This window comes from Salvelinus alpinus, chromosome 15 (genome assembly GCF_045679555.1).
Source record: "Salvelinus alpinus chromosome 15, SLU_Salpinus.1, whole genome shotgun sequence".
NCBI classification, from domain to species: Eukaryota; Metazoa; Chordata; class Actinopteri; order Salmoniformes; family Salmonidae; genus Salvelinus; species Salvelinus alpinus.
Window position 1 is genome coordinate 16,286,368 of NC_092100.1, and position 18,816 is coordinate 16,305,183.

The window sequence follows — 18,816 nt, forward strand, 5'->3', positions numbered from 1 at the left end:
TACTCACAGCATAGGCAGCGATTAAAACAGCAGCATTAGCCCTTTTCCGCTGGTCAAAGCTGGTGTAGTGTACGATTCGCTTTCTGGTCAGTGTGAACGACTGCAGACAAAAGGAGAAAATACACGTAAGAAAAAACTCAATCACATGAATTTAGAACCTCTTCACATTAAAGCTATTTAGATTAGAATAATTGATAAAGATATGCGCAAACTCAACTAAACCACGTCTAAACAACAACGGTTAGGTGACCAAAGGTTGTACAGTACTGTGTATGTTGTATTTATATCTGGCTTAGAAATACACTAGTCCTATAAACACTAGTGTCCATGAAACATACAGAAATCCACAACGATAAACTCGGCAGCCTCCTATTTTACACTCAAGGAGAAAGACGCAATGAACGTGGCAGTATTTTTGGTCCTATTAATAGACCTAAAGGCACATCTGGTTCTGGCTTGTATATGACATTACATTAGGCTATATTATTTGGACAAATGCAGATAGACGCTATGGTAGCTGCTGCTCAGACGCTCAAGACACCACCGATCCGCTAGGGATGCAGGAAGAGGAGCCGCTGGCAGAACAGGTGGGCTGCTGGTGTGTGCCGCTGTCAGTGTTCTCGTTCAGAATCACTGCCCGAGTCGGCCAAAGCACTCAGAAGCAGCTCAGGCAAGCTAGAAGATAGACGCATCTATCCATACACACACAGTCACTGCTACACAGGGCTAATCAGCAATATGACAAACAGCATGCTTGAGTCTCTAGCCTAATTGAAGTTTGGTATGGAAATGAAACCACAAAGGCTTGTATGGACGAACCCAGTCCCCCCCCACCCCTTGTGGGTCATCATGCAAATTATGTTTACAGGGGTAGATCCCAAAATACATGTGTAAAGTGATAAACTAATTAAGTCAGTTGTGCTAGACATTTTATAGTTATAAAGTAGCATGTTGCTTTTTTTCCTCATTTGACAAAACCTGATTCAAAGGGCGTGTGGCAGATTTCAAAACTCTTCCACGAAGGACTATCCTCAATAAAAAGGTGGCTATCGAGGAGGGGAGGTCACTTTGACCACTACTTACCGGTTTCTTGGTCACAGAGAAGAGGGGACGGAGGCGAGAGGGTGAAGGATGGACTTTTGCCCAAATGAGAAAAATGCCAATACCATCATCTAGGCCTGAGGGAAACAACCTAGTTCTTGCATTCAATGGCAACAATATGCTAGTCTTCCTAGAAAAAAATGCTTTATCACAGAAAAATGTAGCCTACTGTCAGTGTTACCAGTACATTGATGGCTATGAGCAATAGGACATAGACCCAATCTGCTTTAATACTTTCACTTTATATGTAAAATACTTCAGACTAACTAACAAGCCTACTAGAGGATGTAGGCCTCTGGGTAAAGGTCGGGGTTAAAACGGGTGAACTGCGTCGCTAAGCAGGTTAAGCCAGACCAACCGGAGGCCAGGCACAAGCATGAGTGGTGAGAGGATGTGGAAATAGGGTAGGTGAGTGGGGGCAACACATATCAAATGGGCTCTATAAGCCCCAGATCAAGTCCCACAGGTGTGGGATGTTCACATCCTCCAAACGGTGTCATTTCTCAAATCAGGGTTGTCCACTTTTCCTGTCGTTTTTTTTACATCTCGGCTTTCATGTACCAGATCCAAACCAATGGAGGTTCAAAGGAATGGTGTCCCTAAGGCAACACACTGTTCACAACACAAACACTGGAGGGCAAAGCGTGGTGGCGTGGACGGGAAGGGAGAGAGACAGCCATAAAAACATCATGCTTGCTTGAGACTTTACCTTCAACACTGACCAACACCTACATATGACAGATCTACAGATCGTCTGCTCCAATGGAAAAATTACAGGACAAAAAGATGCAGAACCTCTTAATGAAACTCTCTTTCTGAGAGCAACATTCACATGGGGGTAGAAAGGCATGAGTTAGACAAAATTGGCAACTTTATTGGTGTGTGTGTGTGTCCGGGAAGTTGGGAGCTCCCCTTGACCAGGGTCTTATGAGAAGGTTTTGGCCAGGTGGGCTTTTAAAAAGGGCAATTGAGAGCTAAAAATTTAGTAGGCATAGCGAGAACTTCACATGTCCTTTACCTCACATACCTCTGAAAATAATTGAGATTGCTGAACAATAAACATATTGGGAGAATTGAAGCACCCAAAATGACAACAATAACTCAAATACTCAGGTTAGCCTAACAGCAACTGAACTCATGTATAAATTGGCATTAGTGTCATAAATTGTGAACAGCAGAATTGTTGTTACAACTCCTGGATAAAAGCCAGGCCCTGATTGAACTCAAATTAATTATAATGCACATCCACAAACAAGAACAAAGACAGCTTTATAAACAACATGCCATGTACTTGACAGGCATGACCACTGAAATGATTTTAACTAGCTAGGTTTCCATCCAATCGGCGACAGATTTTTATGCGAATATTCTCAAATATGCATAAAAACAACATTTTCCCACAAGAGATGTGTTTCCATCAAATTGACTTGATGGGGATAAAAGAATGTGCGTGATGACGTAGTGCACATAAAAATACCTTTTTGTGGTTAAATCCCCCATGTAACGAATAAAGTTAAATGGGTTTCCATTGTATTTTCTACTCTACTGACAGTGTTCTCACAAAAATGTTTGCGTTACATAGCAAGTGTCCCCAGTCTGGTATTGGCACGTGCGCTCTAGCCAACAGCTCGCATATACTGTGCTGGTATAACCTACATGATGAGATTATTATGGACAAAAGGGCAAGAGTATTTATTTGTCAAATGGCAAGCATTGATGATCATGTCACCTGAATAAAACCCTGGATATTTAATAGAAAGGAGCATCAAGCTCATCACCTTGCACTTTCACCACCCTGTGAAGGTCATCATAACTTATTTCATCTGTATCCTAATAAACAGCATGCTTTCCTGACGAGTCGTAGAGGAAGGATCACACAACATGTCATCGTGTGACTCCAAGTTTACTTCGCTTTTATGCGCAAATATTGATAGTCATCATATCGATTCCACCTACATTTTACGCAGACACAGAACGATCCCACCTTGTCTAGCATATTTTGTTTAGTCAACATTTGGAAAGTTTACCGACAAATATTCTGTTTCCATCAGGCCTGCAATGAGAATTTATATCAGATATTTACTTTACTTGTATAAAAAATTAGGATGGAAACCTGTTTAGATTTTTTTTTAAATTATAATAATTTAATTTTAATTGAGTATATATGCCAATAGGCATAAACTTTTTTTTCGTGATGTCGACCACAATCTTATCAATAGTGGTAGCCTAATAATCACTGCAGATTTTGTTTTCACCAAACATGACAAACAGTAGTATCTAAACATACTTCGGGGAGGCTCCAGAATAAACCAAAATATACAGTTTACCTATGTTCCTGAAATTGGTTTGTGACCAATGTTCCCTCAAATTCTTCGTCACGGAGCAAATTTCAGGCCTGCTGAGCACAAACGTGAACTTTCGGGAAATTCTGTGCAACTTCCAACGTGCGTTTACTGTGAACACGGAGTCTGTAGCCGCTTTAAGTTAGAGTTAAAACAGTGACCAAGTTGGCTACTGTGGCTAATTGATCATAATATAGACCTACCGGAGTGTCCTACCATCAAAAACAATGGAGAAAATGCATCCCATAACATTTGAACATTGATAGAACAGCTATTTCCTTCAGCCTACAGTAGCAATGTGTGGTGTTCAATGTAGGCCTACATTCCATGAGACTTCTGAAACACGCAGGGCTCGACATGAACCTGTTCATCCACTTGTCCTCCAGACAAGGTGACTGAAAATGTTTGGGTTGTTTGATGCTGCATGCAGCTCTTAGTTTGATCTCAAAACAAGCATATCTACTCATGACCACAGCTGTAAAACACAGTCCAGTTCAAAGTAAATGGCACAGATCCACATATGGCATGGTCTATTTGCATATAGGCCTACGGCAACTTTGAATGTTTATGCCAGTCTGTGTAGAGTACAGGCTGAGTCATGACCATGAGAACTCTACAACAAATCCTCTTGCGTAGTTTGTTTAGTTTCGGTATGTTGCATTGAAAGTGGCTAATACTGGGCAGATTATATCACACTTGCCACAGTAAAGGGAAACGTTGATAGTGTTAACAGGGAAAATGCTAGAAAGTTGAGTGAAATTGAATCTCGTGCTTCTCTCCATGAGCTGATAGTTGTTCTGCACTCTGCCCCGGGAGCTGCGCAGCAGTCTCTGGCTACTTCACGCCTGCGCAGGCACACAGCTTAGAGGGAACATTGTTCGTGAGGCAGACAGGCATCAAGGCATTCAGTTACTGTTTGATTGAATGTTAGAATGGGCTAAATGGGTTACCTAAGCCACTTTGAGTGTGGTATAATTGTTGGTACCAGTACCTCAGAAACGGCCAGCCTCATGGGCTTTTCACGTACAACATTTTCTAGGGTTTACCGAGAATGGTGCGACAAATAAAAAACATCCAGGTAGCGGCAGTCCTGTGAGCGAAAACAGCTCGTTGATGAGAGGTCAAAGGTAAACTGGCCACTGAGTGAATATTGTAGCCTATACTACGAGCTGGAGCAGATTGTGTCAGCCCACACAGATTATCCTGGCATCTCTAATGACTCTGTCCGAGGGAAAGTGCCAACGCAGCTTTGGGACAGGTGAGTCAGTGGCTAAAAACAGAAAGCCAATTACTTTGCCAAAGCTTTGATTTAAATGGTCTGAGGACTTGTGCTTTATCCATTAATTTCATACCTACCCTTCAAGTTGCACAATGGTTTTAAAATGACATGCAGACAAAGAGAAAAAAAGATGCTCATATACTACAGCTAAAAGCCTCTGTATTTAGCATTGTCCTTGCAAGTAGCCAAACTCTAGCTGAGGGGGCAGTGTGTGGGTTTTGTAATTATCTAATAACTAACCCCATAAACTACACTACTGTATGTGTTGGCATGTTTTCAAATGCCACAGACCTTGCGGTTGTTGTCAATGAGGGCGTGCGAGGTAGAAATACACAAATTGATTTTGTTGTCACAGATGCATAATGTACATTCTTAATGAGGGAAGAAAGGCATGAACAGAGAGAGGCACATGACTTACCTTCAGCTTTTTGTTGAGTTTACAGCTGTATCTGTATAGCATGGCTAGGTTGAGTGGTCCAAAATCCGCATAGAAGCTGAAATATAATTAACAGTAAAAAATGTCAGACTGAACTGGTTAAAACATATTTTCATTTAACATAGAACTGCCTAATATTGAGATGACTTAGCTATCCTAATCCAGGAATGAACCCCATCTGTTATATTTGTTATCAATTACATTTTTGTATTGAACCACAATTTTGTGTTTTACTTTCCTGTCCACAAGTTCAACAGGGAGGGTTAATCAAACGCTTGCATTATGTAAACCTGGTATTCCCAAACTGGGGTACACTTAGACACGGGGGTACAGCAAATAAAAATGCGAATCCCTTTATTTTTTTTCCCCCTTCACATTTTCAAACAGTCCATTTATATTTTCCCACGGGACTATACATTTGGGTGAGTTTTTTTTCTCACCTGAGTATCCTCATTTCACTGCCAAAAATAAAATTACACCATCTAGTGTTCAGCGAAATAACAACACAATGTCAAATACAGGTAGCCTAGTCAAATAATTAACATTCAATCACATGAACCGTTACTCTCTCGCGGGAATTCCACTGCTGCTCATGTTGGTATCTGTACTGATTGCGCAAAAGCCATGACAGGGAGACATAGTGGAGTGGTAACATGCGTGCAAGCAGTTGCTCCTGACGCCACTTGGGGACACTGCAATATCCACTGAGAGGCTCTTGCTGCCAAGGGAATGCCTGACAGCTTGAAAGACGTTTTGGACACCACGGTGAAAATGCTAACTTTGTTAAAGCAAGGCCCCTGAACTCTCCTGTATTTTCTGCATTATGCAATGATATGGACAGCAACCATGTAATGCTTTCACAACATACAGAGAAGTGCGTTGCTTATCAAGGGGTAAAGTATTGACAAGTTTTTTTTTTATTATTGAAAGAAGAGCTTAAAGTTTCCTTTACTGACGATCATTTTCACTTGTCTGACAACTTGCATGATGACGAGTTTTTCATTAGACTGGCCTATCTGGGTGATGTTTTTTCTCGCCCGAATTATCAGAATATAGGATTACAGGGACTCTCCGCAACTATAGTCAATGTGCGGGACAAAATTGAGGCTATGATTAAGAAGTTGGAGTTCTATTCTGTCTGCGTTAACAAGGACAACACACAGGTCTTTCCATCATTTGTATGATTTTTTTGTGTACAAATGAACAAGCTTACGGACAATGTCAAATGTGATATAGCGAAGCACCTGAGTGAGTTGGGTGCGCAATTACACAGGTACTTTCCCGAAAAGAATGACACAAACAACTGAATTCGTTATCCCTTTCATGCCCTGCCTCCAGTCCACTTACTGATATCTGAACAAGAGAGCCTCATCAAAATTGCAACAAGCGGTTCTGTGAGAACTGAATTTAATCAAAAGCCACTGCCAGATTTCTGGATTGGGCTGCGCTCAAAGTATTCTGCCTTGGCAAATCGCGCTGTTAAGACTAGAGGTCGACCGATTATTGGAGGACCAAAAAAAGCCGATACCGAATAAATCGTCCGATTTGTTTTTATATATATTTGTAATAATGACAATTACAACAATACCGAATGAACAATGAACACTTATTTTAACTTAATATAATACATCAATAAAATCAATTTAGCCTCAAATAATGAAACATGTTCAATTTGGTTTAAATAATGCAAAAACACAGTGTTGGAGAAAGTAAAAGTGCAATATGTGCCATGTAAGAAAGCTACCATTTAAGTTCCTTGCTCAGAACATGAGAACATATGAAAGCTGGTGGTTCCTTTTAACATGAGTCTTCAATATTCCCAGGTAAGAAGTTTTAGGTTGTAGTTATTATAGGAATTATAGGACTATTTCTCTCTATACGATTTGTATTTCATATACCTTTGACTATTGGATGTTATTTTAGGCACTTTAGTATTGCCAGCCTAATCTCGGGAGTTGATAGGCTTGAAGTCATAAACAGCGCAATGCTTGAAGCACAGCAAAGAGCTGCTGGCAAATGCAGGAAAGTGCTGTTTGAATGATTTATTTATTTTTTATTATTTCACCTTTATTTAACCAGGTAGGCCAGTTGAGAACAAGTTCTCATTTGCAACTCCGACCTGGCCAAGATAAAGCAAAGTAGTTTGACGCAGACAACAACAGTTACACATGGAGTAAACAATAAACAAGTCAATAACACAATAAACAAGTCAATGACACAGTAGAAAAAAGAAAGTATATATACAGTGTGTGCAAAAGGCATGAGTAGGTAGGCAATAAATAGGCCATAGGAGCGAATAATTACAATTTAGCAGATTAACACTGGAGTGATAAATGAGCAGATGATGTGCAAATAGAGATACTGGTGTGCAAAAGAGCAGATAAGTAAATAAAATAAAAACAGTATGGGGATGAGGTAGGTAGATTGGGTGGGCTATTTACAGATGGACTATGTACAGCTGCAGCGATCGGTTAGCTGCTCAGATAGTTGATGTTTAAAGTTGGTGAGGGAAATAAAAGTCTCCAACTTCAGCGATTTTTGCAATTCGTTCCAGTCACTGGCAGCAGAGAACTGAAAGGAAAGGCGGCCAAATGAGGTGTTGGCTTTGGGGATGATCAGTGAGATATACCTGCTGGAACGTGTGCTACGGGTGGGTGTTGTTATCGTGACCAGTGAACTGAGATAAGGCGGAGCTTTACCTAGCATAGACTTATAGATGACCTGGAGCCAGTGGGTCTGGCGACGAATATGTAGCGAGGGCCAGCCGACTAGAGCATACAGGTCGCAGTGGTATAAGGTGATATGGTAACAAAAAGGATGGCACTGTGATAGCAAACTGGATGCAGTCTGAGTAGAGTGTTGGAAGCTATTTTGTAGATGACATCGCCGAAGTCGAGCATCGGTAGGATAGTCAGTTTTACTAGGGTAAGTTTGGCAGCGTGAGTGAAGGAGGCTTTGTTGCGAAATAGAAAGCCGATTCTAGATTTAATTTTGGATTGGAGATGTTTAATATGAGTCTGGAAGGAGAGTTTACAGTCTAGCCAGACACCTAGGTATTTATAGTTGTCCACATATTCTAGGTCGGAACCGTCCAGGGTGGTGATGCTAGTCGGGCGGGCGGGGGCAGCGAACGGTTGAAAAGCATGCATTTGGTTTTACTAGCATTTAAGAGCAGTTGGAGGCCACGGAAGGAGTGTTATATGGCATTGAAGCTCATTTGGAGGTTAGTTAGCAGAGTGTCCAAGGAAGGGCCAGAAGTATACAGAATGGTGTCGTCTGCGTAGAGGTGGATCAGGGAATCGCCCGCAGCAAGAGCGACATCATTGATATATACAGAGAAATGAGTCGGCCCGAGAATTGAACCCTGTGGTACCCCCATAGGGACTGCCAGAGGTCCGGACAACATGCCCTCCGATTTGACACACTGAACTCTGTCTGCAAAGTAGTTGGTGAACCAGGCAAGGCAGTCATTAGAAAAACCAAGGCTATTGAGTCTGCCGATAAGAATACGGTGAATGACAGAGTCGAAAGCCTTGGCCAGGTCGATGAAGACGGCTGCACAGTACTGTCTTTTATCGATGGCGGTTATGATATCGTTTAGTACCTTGAATGTTTACGAGCCTGCTGCTGCCTACCACCGCTCAGTCAGACTGCTCTATCAAATCATAGACTTAATTATAATAACACACAGAAATACGAGCCTTAGGTCATTAATATGGTCAAATCCGGAAACCATCATTTCAAAAGAAAAAAAACGTTTATTCTTTCAGTGAAATACGCAACCGTTCCGTATTTTATCTAACGGGTGGCATCCTTAAGTCTAAATATTGCTGTTACATTGCACAACCGTCAATGTTATAATTATTTACAATTCTGGCAAATGAATTACGGTCTTTGTTCGGAAGAAATGGTCTTCACACAGTTCGCAACGAGCCAGGCGGACCAAACTGCTGCATATACCCTAACTCTGCTTGCACAGAACGCAAGAGAAGTGACACAATTTCCCTAGTTAAAAGAAGTTCATGTTAGCAGGCAATATTAACTAAATATGCAGGTCTAAAAATATATACTTGTGTATTGATTTTAAGAAAGGCATTGATGTTTATGGTTAGGTACACATTGGTGCAACGACAGTGCTTTTTTCGCGAATGCGCTTGTTAATTCATCACTCGTTTGGCGAAGAAGGCCGTGATTCAAATGATAAATTAACAGGCCCCGCATCGGTTCTATGCAACGCAGGACAAGCTAGATAAACTAGTAATATCATCAACCATGTGTAGTTAACTAGTGATTATGTTAAAATTGATTGATTTTATAAGTTTAATGCTAGCTAGCAACTTACCGTGGCTCCTTGCTGCACTCGCATAACAGGTGGTCAGCCTGCCACGCAAGCTCCTCCTGGAGTGCAATGTAATCGGCCATAATCTGTGTCCAAAAATGCCGATTACCGATTGTTATGAAAACTTGAAATCGGCCCTAATTAAATCGGCTGACCTCTAGTTAAGACACTGATGCCCTTTGCAACCACGTACCTAAGTGAGAGTGGATTCTCGGCCCTCACTAGTATGAAAACTAAAGACAGGCACAGACTGTGTGGAAAATGATTTAAGACTGATACTCTCTCCAATACAACCCAACATTGCAGAGTTATGTGCATCCTTTCAAGCACACCCTTCTCATTAATCTCTGGTGAGTTATTCAACATTTTTGATTAACAAATAAGGTTGTATATGTAAGATGGCTAAATAAAGAGCAAAATGGTGTATTATTATTATTTGTGTCCTGGTCCTATAAGAGCTCTTTGTCACTTCCCACGAGCAGGGTTGTGACAAAAACTCACACTCCTTCAAACATTCAACCTCCAGCTGCGTACCAAGGCACAAGGGTCAGTTCACTTTCAAATGTTTTTTGCCATCATTGTAAGCCACATTCAAATGTTGTTTTTTGCCGTGCTTACAATGATGGCAAAAAACATTTGAAAGTGAACTGACCCTGGTGCCTTGGTACGCAGCTGGAGGTTGAATGTTTGAAGGGGTACAGGACTATAAAACGTTTGCGAACCACTGATGTAAACCATTGGTCAACTCCAAGCCGAGTGGAACACAATGGCTTTATTAATCTGAATTGGAAAACGTTCAATTAAAAGCTGTTACATAATTGCAGTGACAGCTCTTCAGCAGCCCCAGCGATACTTGTTGGCGCTGTCCAGTGGACCGTAGCTAAACAAATCCACTGAAGCTGATGAAAGTGCGAAGAGATACTGAGAGGGAGAACAAAACTTACTTTTCATAGATAAATTCGTCATCCGTGCAGAAGTAGTGCGTGTTTGCGGTGCTTTTTGGCTTGCTTCTTAGGGTAGCAAAATATAATCGATCTAAAGAAGAAAAAACATGGGTACATACATGTATGAACAGCAAGCCTTTAGGGGGCATAAAAACAGACATCACACCATAGATAGAACAATGAGGTACAGTTATTTAAATAAAAGAAGCGTTGAACACACTTTACCAAGGAAGACTTGGCAACATTGTTTACTCATGCGATTCTCACTCGCTTTCCGCGAGCTGTGATTACAAGGTAGCTGACTTCCCGTACAAAACTACATTCATCTGAAAATATCAGATTAATGCGCTATCTTAGTTTACTTTGAAAATAAGAAAATATACGTTTCAAGTTAGCCAGTAACGTTAGCCATAGCTAGTAGTTCTCGAACCAATTCATGTCAATCACAGACAGCTTAGACTGGCTCGCGAGATGCAAAAGAAGGCTAGCTAGCCATGTTGGCGAAAATACTCGCGTTGACTTGATAATTAATTAGCAGAAAGTTTACACATAGCTAACTAGCAAATGTTCACTTACCTTTTATTAATTCACAGGCTCCTATCAATTCTATGTCGTCTGCCATTTTAAACAAAGTTGAAAGGATAGGAGAATGTTTAAGGCTGTCGAGAGTCATCGACACAAACAAGTTGCTAAGACTGACTAAACTGGTAAAAAAGCTAACTAGTTAATGATATTAATAAACATAAAAAAAATTAAAAAGCAGAGTTGCTAATTTAGTTAGGATAGCTTCTAACCAACTAGTAGCTAAGTTAGCGGTTTGCTAGCAGCCACGCACTTTGCTCTGGCTAAAATAATAAATTAAACGTAATTTGCCAATTCGAAATCCATGACCAAGAAAAAGTAAAGCTCTGCAGCAGAAAATATCTGCGTGCCTCTTGGTTTCATTCAGCGCAGAGGAAAATATCCATGCATTACAAGTAGCAGACGTCCTCTTGACTTATTTCCTACCCAGACAGTGCACAAATCTTTTCCCTGAATCCCTGCCATGATTGCGGATAGTCATTCGACTACAAGCAAACATCTTAAAGGGACATCGCATGGTAACCAGAAACCCAATCGCCACACAAAGGCACGTTGCCAGGGCATGGTCTCCCTAAACCAATCAGCGATCAAATACGTTGTCTGAAATCGACAATGGAGGGAAGGACACAGTAAAGAGAGTAGAATAAAAACGTATATGGGTAAACACTGAGGCCTATATCAGTAACACACTTTGATTATGCCTGTTCAGCATGGCCCAGTGGATTATTTACAAAAGTTATAGAATGCAGGAAAAAACATAATGACATGCTATAACCCCCCCCCCCCCCCCCAGAACTATATAAGTAAATAAATATATAGCTTGATATAAGCAACTGAAAATTCTGTTAATATTGTAACAACCTTTGCCAAACGCCTACTTGGCGACCTCATTAATAATTCCAGACCTCTTGGAGTAACGGCTAAGATGTTGGTTGCTGATTTGATTAGATTTGCTGGACCTAGGATCATGGAGTCAGGGCTATACCCCGAATTCGCTTCACTTGTGTCAGAAGTGGGATGGTGCTTATTTTATTTTATAACCGCAATACAATATGCAACCAAGCTTGATCTCAGCTTAATCTCATCCTCAACGTTTGATGTATCTTTATATCCAAACATAAGTACAGCTCCTAAAGTACACTGTGACACCCGAATCAGATATCATCATATAATTAGCAATTAGAATACTAATAATAGTATAGTAATAAAGATTTTTTTTTGTGCAAGACATCTTATAGATAAAACAATAGGTAGCATATTGTTTTTAAATGTGTGCATGTTTTTTTCTGACAAAACAAAAACTGATTCAAAAGGGGTGTGGTGGATGTCCAAACTCTTCAGCATTTTCGAATCTGAGAGGAAAATAGAGCCGAACATATTGATAAAAGTAACCTTGTCCTTGAGAAATTTACACGGTTATCAAAAAGTCACACCAGGGTAGGCCTACATGAAACACATCCCTTATTTTAAGTGTTTCTAAAATCCCCTATGGGAAAATGAATGGTGGAAAAACCATTGGAATTATTTTCCTGTTTGACCGCTAGGTTTTATGGGTATTATGACTTATACTGTGGTACACTATACATCCCTCCATTTTACTATGATGTCTTACATGGTCCTGAACCTCCCTATTTGCAAAATGTCTACTGATGTTGCCCTAAAAATAAATACTTTACCCAATAGTATAATGATATTTCCCATTGACTGATCATGTTTTTTCAGATCCCCTAACAATACAGTTCGCAGGTCCATCTGAACTCTGATATTATGACATAACAACCATTCACAGGCCGGACTCCAAAAGCAAGCCACCGATGGACAGTACCAGAAAATATGTTATTTGATTATGTTTCCTTGTGTCTGAGTCTGCACAAGGCTGACTGTTCAATGCCCCATATACTGAGCATCCTTTTTGTATCAAGTATTTTATATAATAGCTTAAATTGAAATGAATGGATTGTTGTGTCAATTGTTGTTTTACAGGGCCTTCGGAAAGTATTCAGACCTCTTGACTTTTTCCACATTTTGTTACGTTACGGCATTAATCTAAAATTGATATATTTTTTAAATCTCATCAACCTACACACAGTACCCCATAATGACAAAGAGAAAACAGTTTTTTAGAAATTCCTTATTTACATAACATTCAGTCCCTTTGCTATAAAATTGAGCTCAGGTGCATCCTGTTTCCATTGATCATCATTAAGATGTTTCTACAACTTGATTGGAGTCCACCTGTGGTAAATTCAAATGATTGGACATGATTTGGAATGGCACACACCTGTCTATATAAAGTCCCACAATTAACAGTGCATGTCAGAGCAAAATCCAAGCCATGAGGTCGAAGGAATTGTCCGTAGAGCTCCAAGACAGGATTGTGTCGAGGCACAGATCTGGGCAAGGGTGCCAAAAAAATGATGCAGCATTGAAGGTCCCCAAGAACACAGTGGCCTCCATCATTCTTCCAAGACTCTTTCTAGAGCTGGCCCCCCAGCCAAACTGAGCCATCGGGGGAGAAGGGCCTTGGTCAGGGAGGTGACCAAGAACCCAATGGTCACTCTGACAGAGCTACAGAATTCCTCCGTGGAGATGGGAGAACCTTCCAGAAGGACAACCATCTCTGCAGCACTCCATCAATCAGGCCTTTATGGTAGAGTGGCCAGACAGAAGCCACTCCTTAGTAAAAGGCACATGAATTCCCACTTGGAGTTTGCCAAAAGGGACCTAAAGGACTCTCAGACCATGAGAAACAAGATTATCTGGTCTGATGAAACCTAGATTGAACTCTTTGGCCTGAATGCCAAGCGTCACGTCTGGAGGAAACCTGGCACCATCCCTACGGTGAAGCATGGTGGTGGCAGCATCATGCTGTGGGGATGTTTTTCAGCGGCATGGACTGGGAGACTAGTCAGAATTGAGGGAAAGATGAACGGAGCAAAGTACAGAGAGGTCCTTGATGGAAACCTACTCCAGAGCGCTCAGGACCTCAAGCTGGGGTGAAAGTTCACCTTCCAACAGGGCAATGACCCTAAGCACACAGTCAAGACAACGCAGGAGTGGCTTCGGAAAAACAAGTCTCTGAATGTCCTTGAGTGGCCCAGCCAGAGCCCGGACTTGAACCCAATCGAACATCTCTGGAGAGACCTAAAAATAGCTGTGCAGCATCGCTCCCCATCCAACCTGACAGAGCTTGAGAGTGTCTCCAGAGAAGAATGGGAGAAACTCCCCAAATACAGGTGTGCCAAGCTTGTAGCATCACACCCAAGAAGACTTGAGGCTGTAATCACTGCCAAAGGTACTTGGATCAAATAAAATTTTATTTGTCACATACACATGGTTAGCAGATGTTAATGCGAGTGTAGCGAAATGCTTGTGCTTCTAGTTCCGACAATGCAGTAATAACCAACGAGTAATCTAACCTAACAATTTCACAACAACTACCTTATACACACAAGTGTAAAGGGATGAAGAATATGTACATAAAAATATATGAATGAGTGATGGTACAGAACGGCATAGGCAAGGTGCAGTAGATGGTATTGAGTACAGTATATACATATGAGATGAGTAATGTAGGGTATGTAAACATATAAAAGTGGCATTGTTTAAAGTGGCTAGTGAAAAAATATATATACATACATTTTTCCATTATTAAAGTGGCTGGAGTTGAGTCAGTATGTTGGCAGCAGCCACTCAATGTTAGTGGTGGCTGTTTAACAGTCTGATGGTCTTGAGATAGAAGTTGTTTTTCAGTCGCTCGGTCCCTGCTTTGATGCACCTGTACTAACCTCGCCTTCTGGATGATAGCGGGGTGAACAGGCAGTGGCTCGGGTGGTTGTTGTCCTTGATGATCTTTATGGCCTTCCTGTGACATCGGGTGGTGTAGATGTCCTGGAGGGCAGGTAGTTTGCCCCCGGTGATGCGTTGTGCAGACCTCACTACCCTCTGGAGAGCCTTACGGTTGTGGGCGGAGCAGTTGCCGTACCAGGCGGCGATACAGCCCGACAGGATGCTCTCGATTGTGCATCTGTAAAAGTTTGAGTGCTTTTGGTGACAAGCCTAATTTCTTCAGTTACCTTAGCTTTCTTGGAAACAGGAACAATGGTGGCCCTCTTGAAGCATGTGGGAACAGCAGACTGGGATAAGGATTGATTGAATATGTCCGTAAACACACCAGCCAGCTGGTCTGCACATGCTCTGAGGACGCGGCTGGGGATGCCGTCTGGGCCTGCAGCCTTGCGAGGGTTAACACGTTTAAATGTTTTACTCACGTCGGCTGCAGTGAAGGAGAGTCCACAGATTTTGGTAGCGGGCCGTGTCAGTGGCACTGTATTGTCCTCAAAGCGAGCAAAGAAGTTGTTTAGTCTGTCTAGGAGCAAGACATCCTGGTCGCGACTGGGCTGGTTTTCTTTTTGTAATCCGTGATTGACTGTAGACCCTGCCACATACCTCTTGTGTCTGAGCCGTTGAATTGCGACTCTACTCTGTCTCTGTACTGACGCTTAGCTTGTTTGATTGCCTTGCGGAGGGAATAGCTACACTGTTTGTATTCGGTCATGTTTCCGGTTTTACTTCAACAAAGTACTGAGTAAAGGGTCTGAATACTTATGTAAATGGGGTATTTTTTAAATATTTTTTTTTATAAATTTGCAACTATTTCGAAAAATCTGTTTTTGCTTTGTCATTATGGGGTATTGTGAGTAGATAGATGAGGAGGAAAAAATATTTAATACATTTTAGAATAAAGCTGTAACCTAACAAAATGTAGAAAAAGTCAATTGGTCTGAATACATACCAAAAGGAACTGTATGTCACTTGATAGGAATTTAATAGGATCTCTATGGGTATCATCCTCTGTGCCAGTATTTATGTGGGTCACCCCCAATGAGAGGGAGTGAGTGAACTGAAAGCAACCCCTTGTTTTTGTTGCCATCATGCACAGTTTGGGACTACACAGAATTTATGCCTCCGGAGCTGCTCTTGAGTCAAAAAAATCCCCTAAATTGACAGAAATATAATCCAGAATTTGACCAGGACAAACTCTGGCCTTTCAAGGTTGCTCTTTCTCAAAGGGATGGTTCACTTATTACCTAGGCTTGTATCAACCCTATGTGCATACTCAGGTTTATTTGGTAAGCACAAAATTATATACATTTGTATTTTATTGAACCGTCCTTTAAAGATGGAATCCGCAGTAGGGAAACGGCGTCACTGGCCACCCCTCGGCTGTTGTTTTTGTTTTGTGGACGAAGCAGAGCTGAGGAGCGTCGCACATTGCCCACATTTTTTGTTGTTGCTGCAGTTCTGTAGCGTTGGGAATGATGTCCATGGGAGAAAAAAAATGTTCATTGTATAGAGTAACTTCTTTGTTGTAATATCACAAACGAACATTATATAGAGTAACTTCTTTGTTGTAATATCACAAACGAACATTGTATAGAGTAACTTCTTTATTGTAATATCACAAACGAACGTGGCAGTTTCACTATCTGTGATAGCATGCCTTTATAATAGTAGCTGTTTGTTTCATTTTCATTAAATCACAGGATTGCAATATAGACCGTGCCTGTTTTCGCCTCAAAGTACCATAATGCGGTTATTGCCAATCAAAAAGTGGAGCTTAGAAGAGATACCACATAAAACAAACCCCAATCCCAGATATAATATTCATTGATCCTAGTAAAGGTTGATGCCTCTGGCAGCAGTTAGGGAGAGAATGTGGTTTTCCATGGATCTAGCTCACCTGCTATGAGAGAGATCCAGACCCGCTGGGGGGCTGATGCTGCGGCTGCAGGCTGGCTCCAGTCACCGTGTTCCTGGGTCCTCCAGGACGCAACGTCTGACATGCCTTCATTGGGGTGCAGCAAAACGGGAGGTTTGGGGGCCACCCGGGACCTCAGCGACAACTCTGTGGATCACTGTGCCACTCCAACCCCAGAATATAAACAAGTCGATGTTTACCAAACGATAGAAAGAGGAGCTTTGTGAGTGCTGTACCCCTGAGCATGCCAGAGGAACACAAAGCTAGCAAGGTGGGATCAGGTAACCGCCTCAGGTTACTGCAATGTGATCGGCCCTCACATGGCACTCCTGTTCCTGTTACACAGCAGCCAAGGTGTGAATTTCAAGCTTCCTTGAGTTCCCTCTCCGATTGATCAACCACTAATGTGCCATTTCCTCTATGTAGATAGAAATCCATCTGCCCTATAAATGCTGCTCTCTTGTCATCTAATTGCGGTGCTGTGTATTACAGTATTTCACACATACCATGCATTGACGAGTTGTTTGTATTTGGTGTTGTGTCAATCGGGCACATGTTGAGACGACTTAATACTCTCCACATCTGACATCATGGAAAAGAAGGAAAAGCAAACCTGTACCTGTAAAGCAGTGGACGGCTCATAAGAATGGCTAGAACGGAGCAAATGGAATGGTATCAAACACAAATACCATGTGTTTGATACCATTCCACTGATTCCGCTCCAGCCATTACCACAAGCCCGTCCTCCCCAATTAAGGTGCCACCAACCTCTGTGCTGTGAAGAGATGGCTTAGCTGCACTGTGCAACAAGGAAAGCAATTTCAGACAAGAGAATGTTTGGATGTGCATAGTTTCCTCTCATCAGTTTATTCTAAAGAACCACCAGACAATAGGAGTATTAGCTCAAGAGAGTTGTCTTGACAGGGTGTTTTGCGAATTTAAAACAGTGACGTGATGCAATTTCCCCAACCTGTGTTGGGTAGTTGAAATAGCACTGGTTTTGAAACATAGGCTTTTATGGCTCTGCCAACTCTCAGAGTAAATCTTTTCACTTCAGAAGTGTGTTGACAATAATCCCTTATGCAACCATTGTAAGGGCAGTTCAGAAAGGTTAAGCAATGGTTGACAAGAAACAACATACAAGTGTGTATATTTGATAAATACAGGTTACAGTATATTGTTTACATTGTACATTTTCAGGCCTGTTCCTACACTATGAACCTGATAAGATTACTATAGTTTGTTTTTCTTGCTTTATCTGCAGTAAAAATGCTTCAACGGCCCTAAAGTCATGTGGTGTTGACATACTGTATCTATCAGCACCGCCACGGTTTGTGAACGCACAGAGATGACTGATTGTAGGCCTGCTGTACTGTAGCAAACAAATCTTTCTCATTATCATACTTTCAAGTCCTACATCAGCTCCCAAAATGGTCTTTAAGGTTTGGAACCTTTTATTGCATCTGAGAACAGACAAACAGGATGGGTGGAGAAAAAGGAAGGACGATGAAAAGATGGAAGGAAACAGGATGAGATGATAACTGATAAGATTACACAATATCCCCTGCCGTGAGTACATAGCCAGGACCTGGGGTGTCCCTGAAATAGACAAAGCAGCCTAAAGTTTATATAGTGGTTCTATTATGGGTGTAGTACTTTAGGACTATGTTTTTATTCATGAGAATTTGTAGTTTTATGTATGTACTGTAAAATCTGTATACAATTCAGTGACTGAGCTACCAATAAAAACAATATTAGTTTCAATCTAAAACAATAGCGTAAAATTAGGAAGTTTGTGACTATCAGCAACACGCGAAGATTACAGTTGTGAATAACTGGAGATAGAAAAAAAGCTCAATGTTCACAACTTCACCACTGAGATGTCTACACATTTGGTGGTGAGTGAAGATAATTGGAATAGGCCACAAAAATAGCTAAGCAACAAGCCTTGCAGTCAACCCTCAAGCCCTTACACATTCACCACTTTCATAACCACTCAACAAGCAAAGCTAAAACATACCATAGTTTACCT

General features: G+C 41.4%; 1 protein-coding gene across 4 annotated transcripts in view; it reads right to left on the minus strand.

Annotated features, from left to right (window-relative positions):
* cdc14ab (cell division cycle 14Ab) overlaps positions 1-11,525 on the minus strand; it is a 75,615-nt gene extending 64,090 nt beyond the window's left edge. For all 4 annotated transcript variants that reach the window (XM_071344305.1, XM_071344306.1, XM_071344304.1 and 1 more), the window contains exons 1-4: positions 11,018-11,525; positions 10,442-10,532; positions 5,141-5,216; positions 8-100 (exon numbers count right to left, since the gene is read on the minus strand). In XM_071344305.1, the coding sequence (XP_071200406.1) occupies positions 8-100; positions 5,141-5,216; positions 10,442-10,532; positions 11,018-11,114 (357 nt within the window). In that variant the 5' untranslated portion in view covers positions 11,115-11,525. The remainder of the gene's footprint in view (positions 1-7; positions 101-5,140; positions 5,217-10,441; positions 10,533-11,017) is intronic.
* Positions 11,526-18,816: the final 7,291 nt, after the last annotated feature.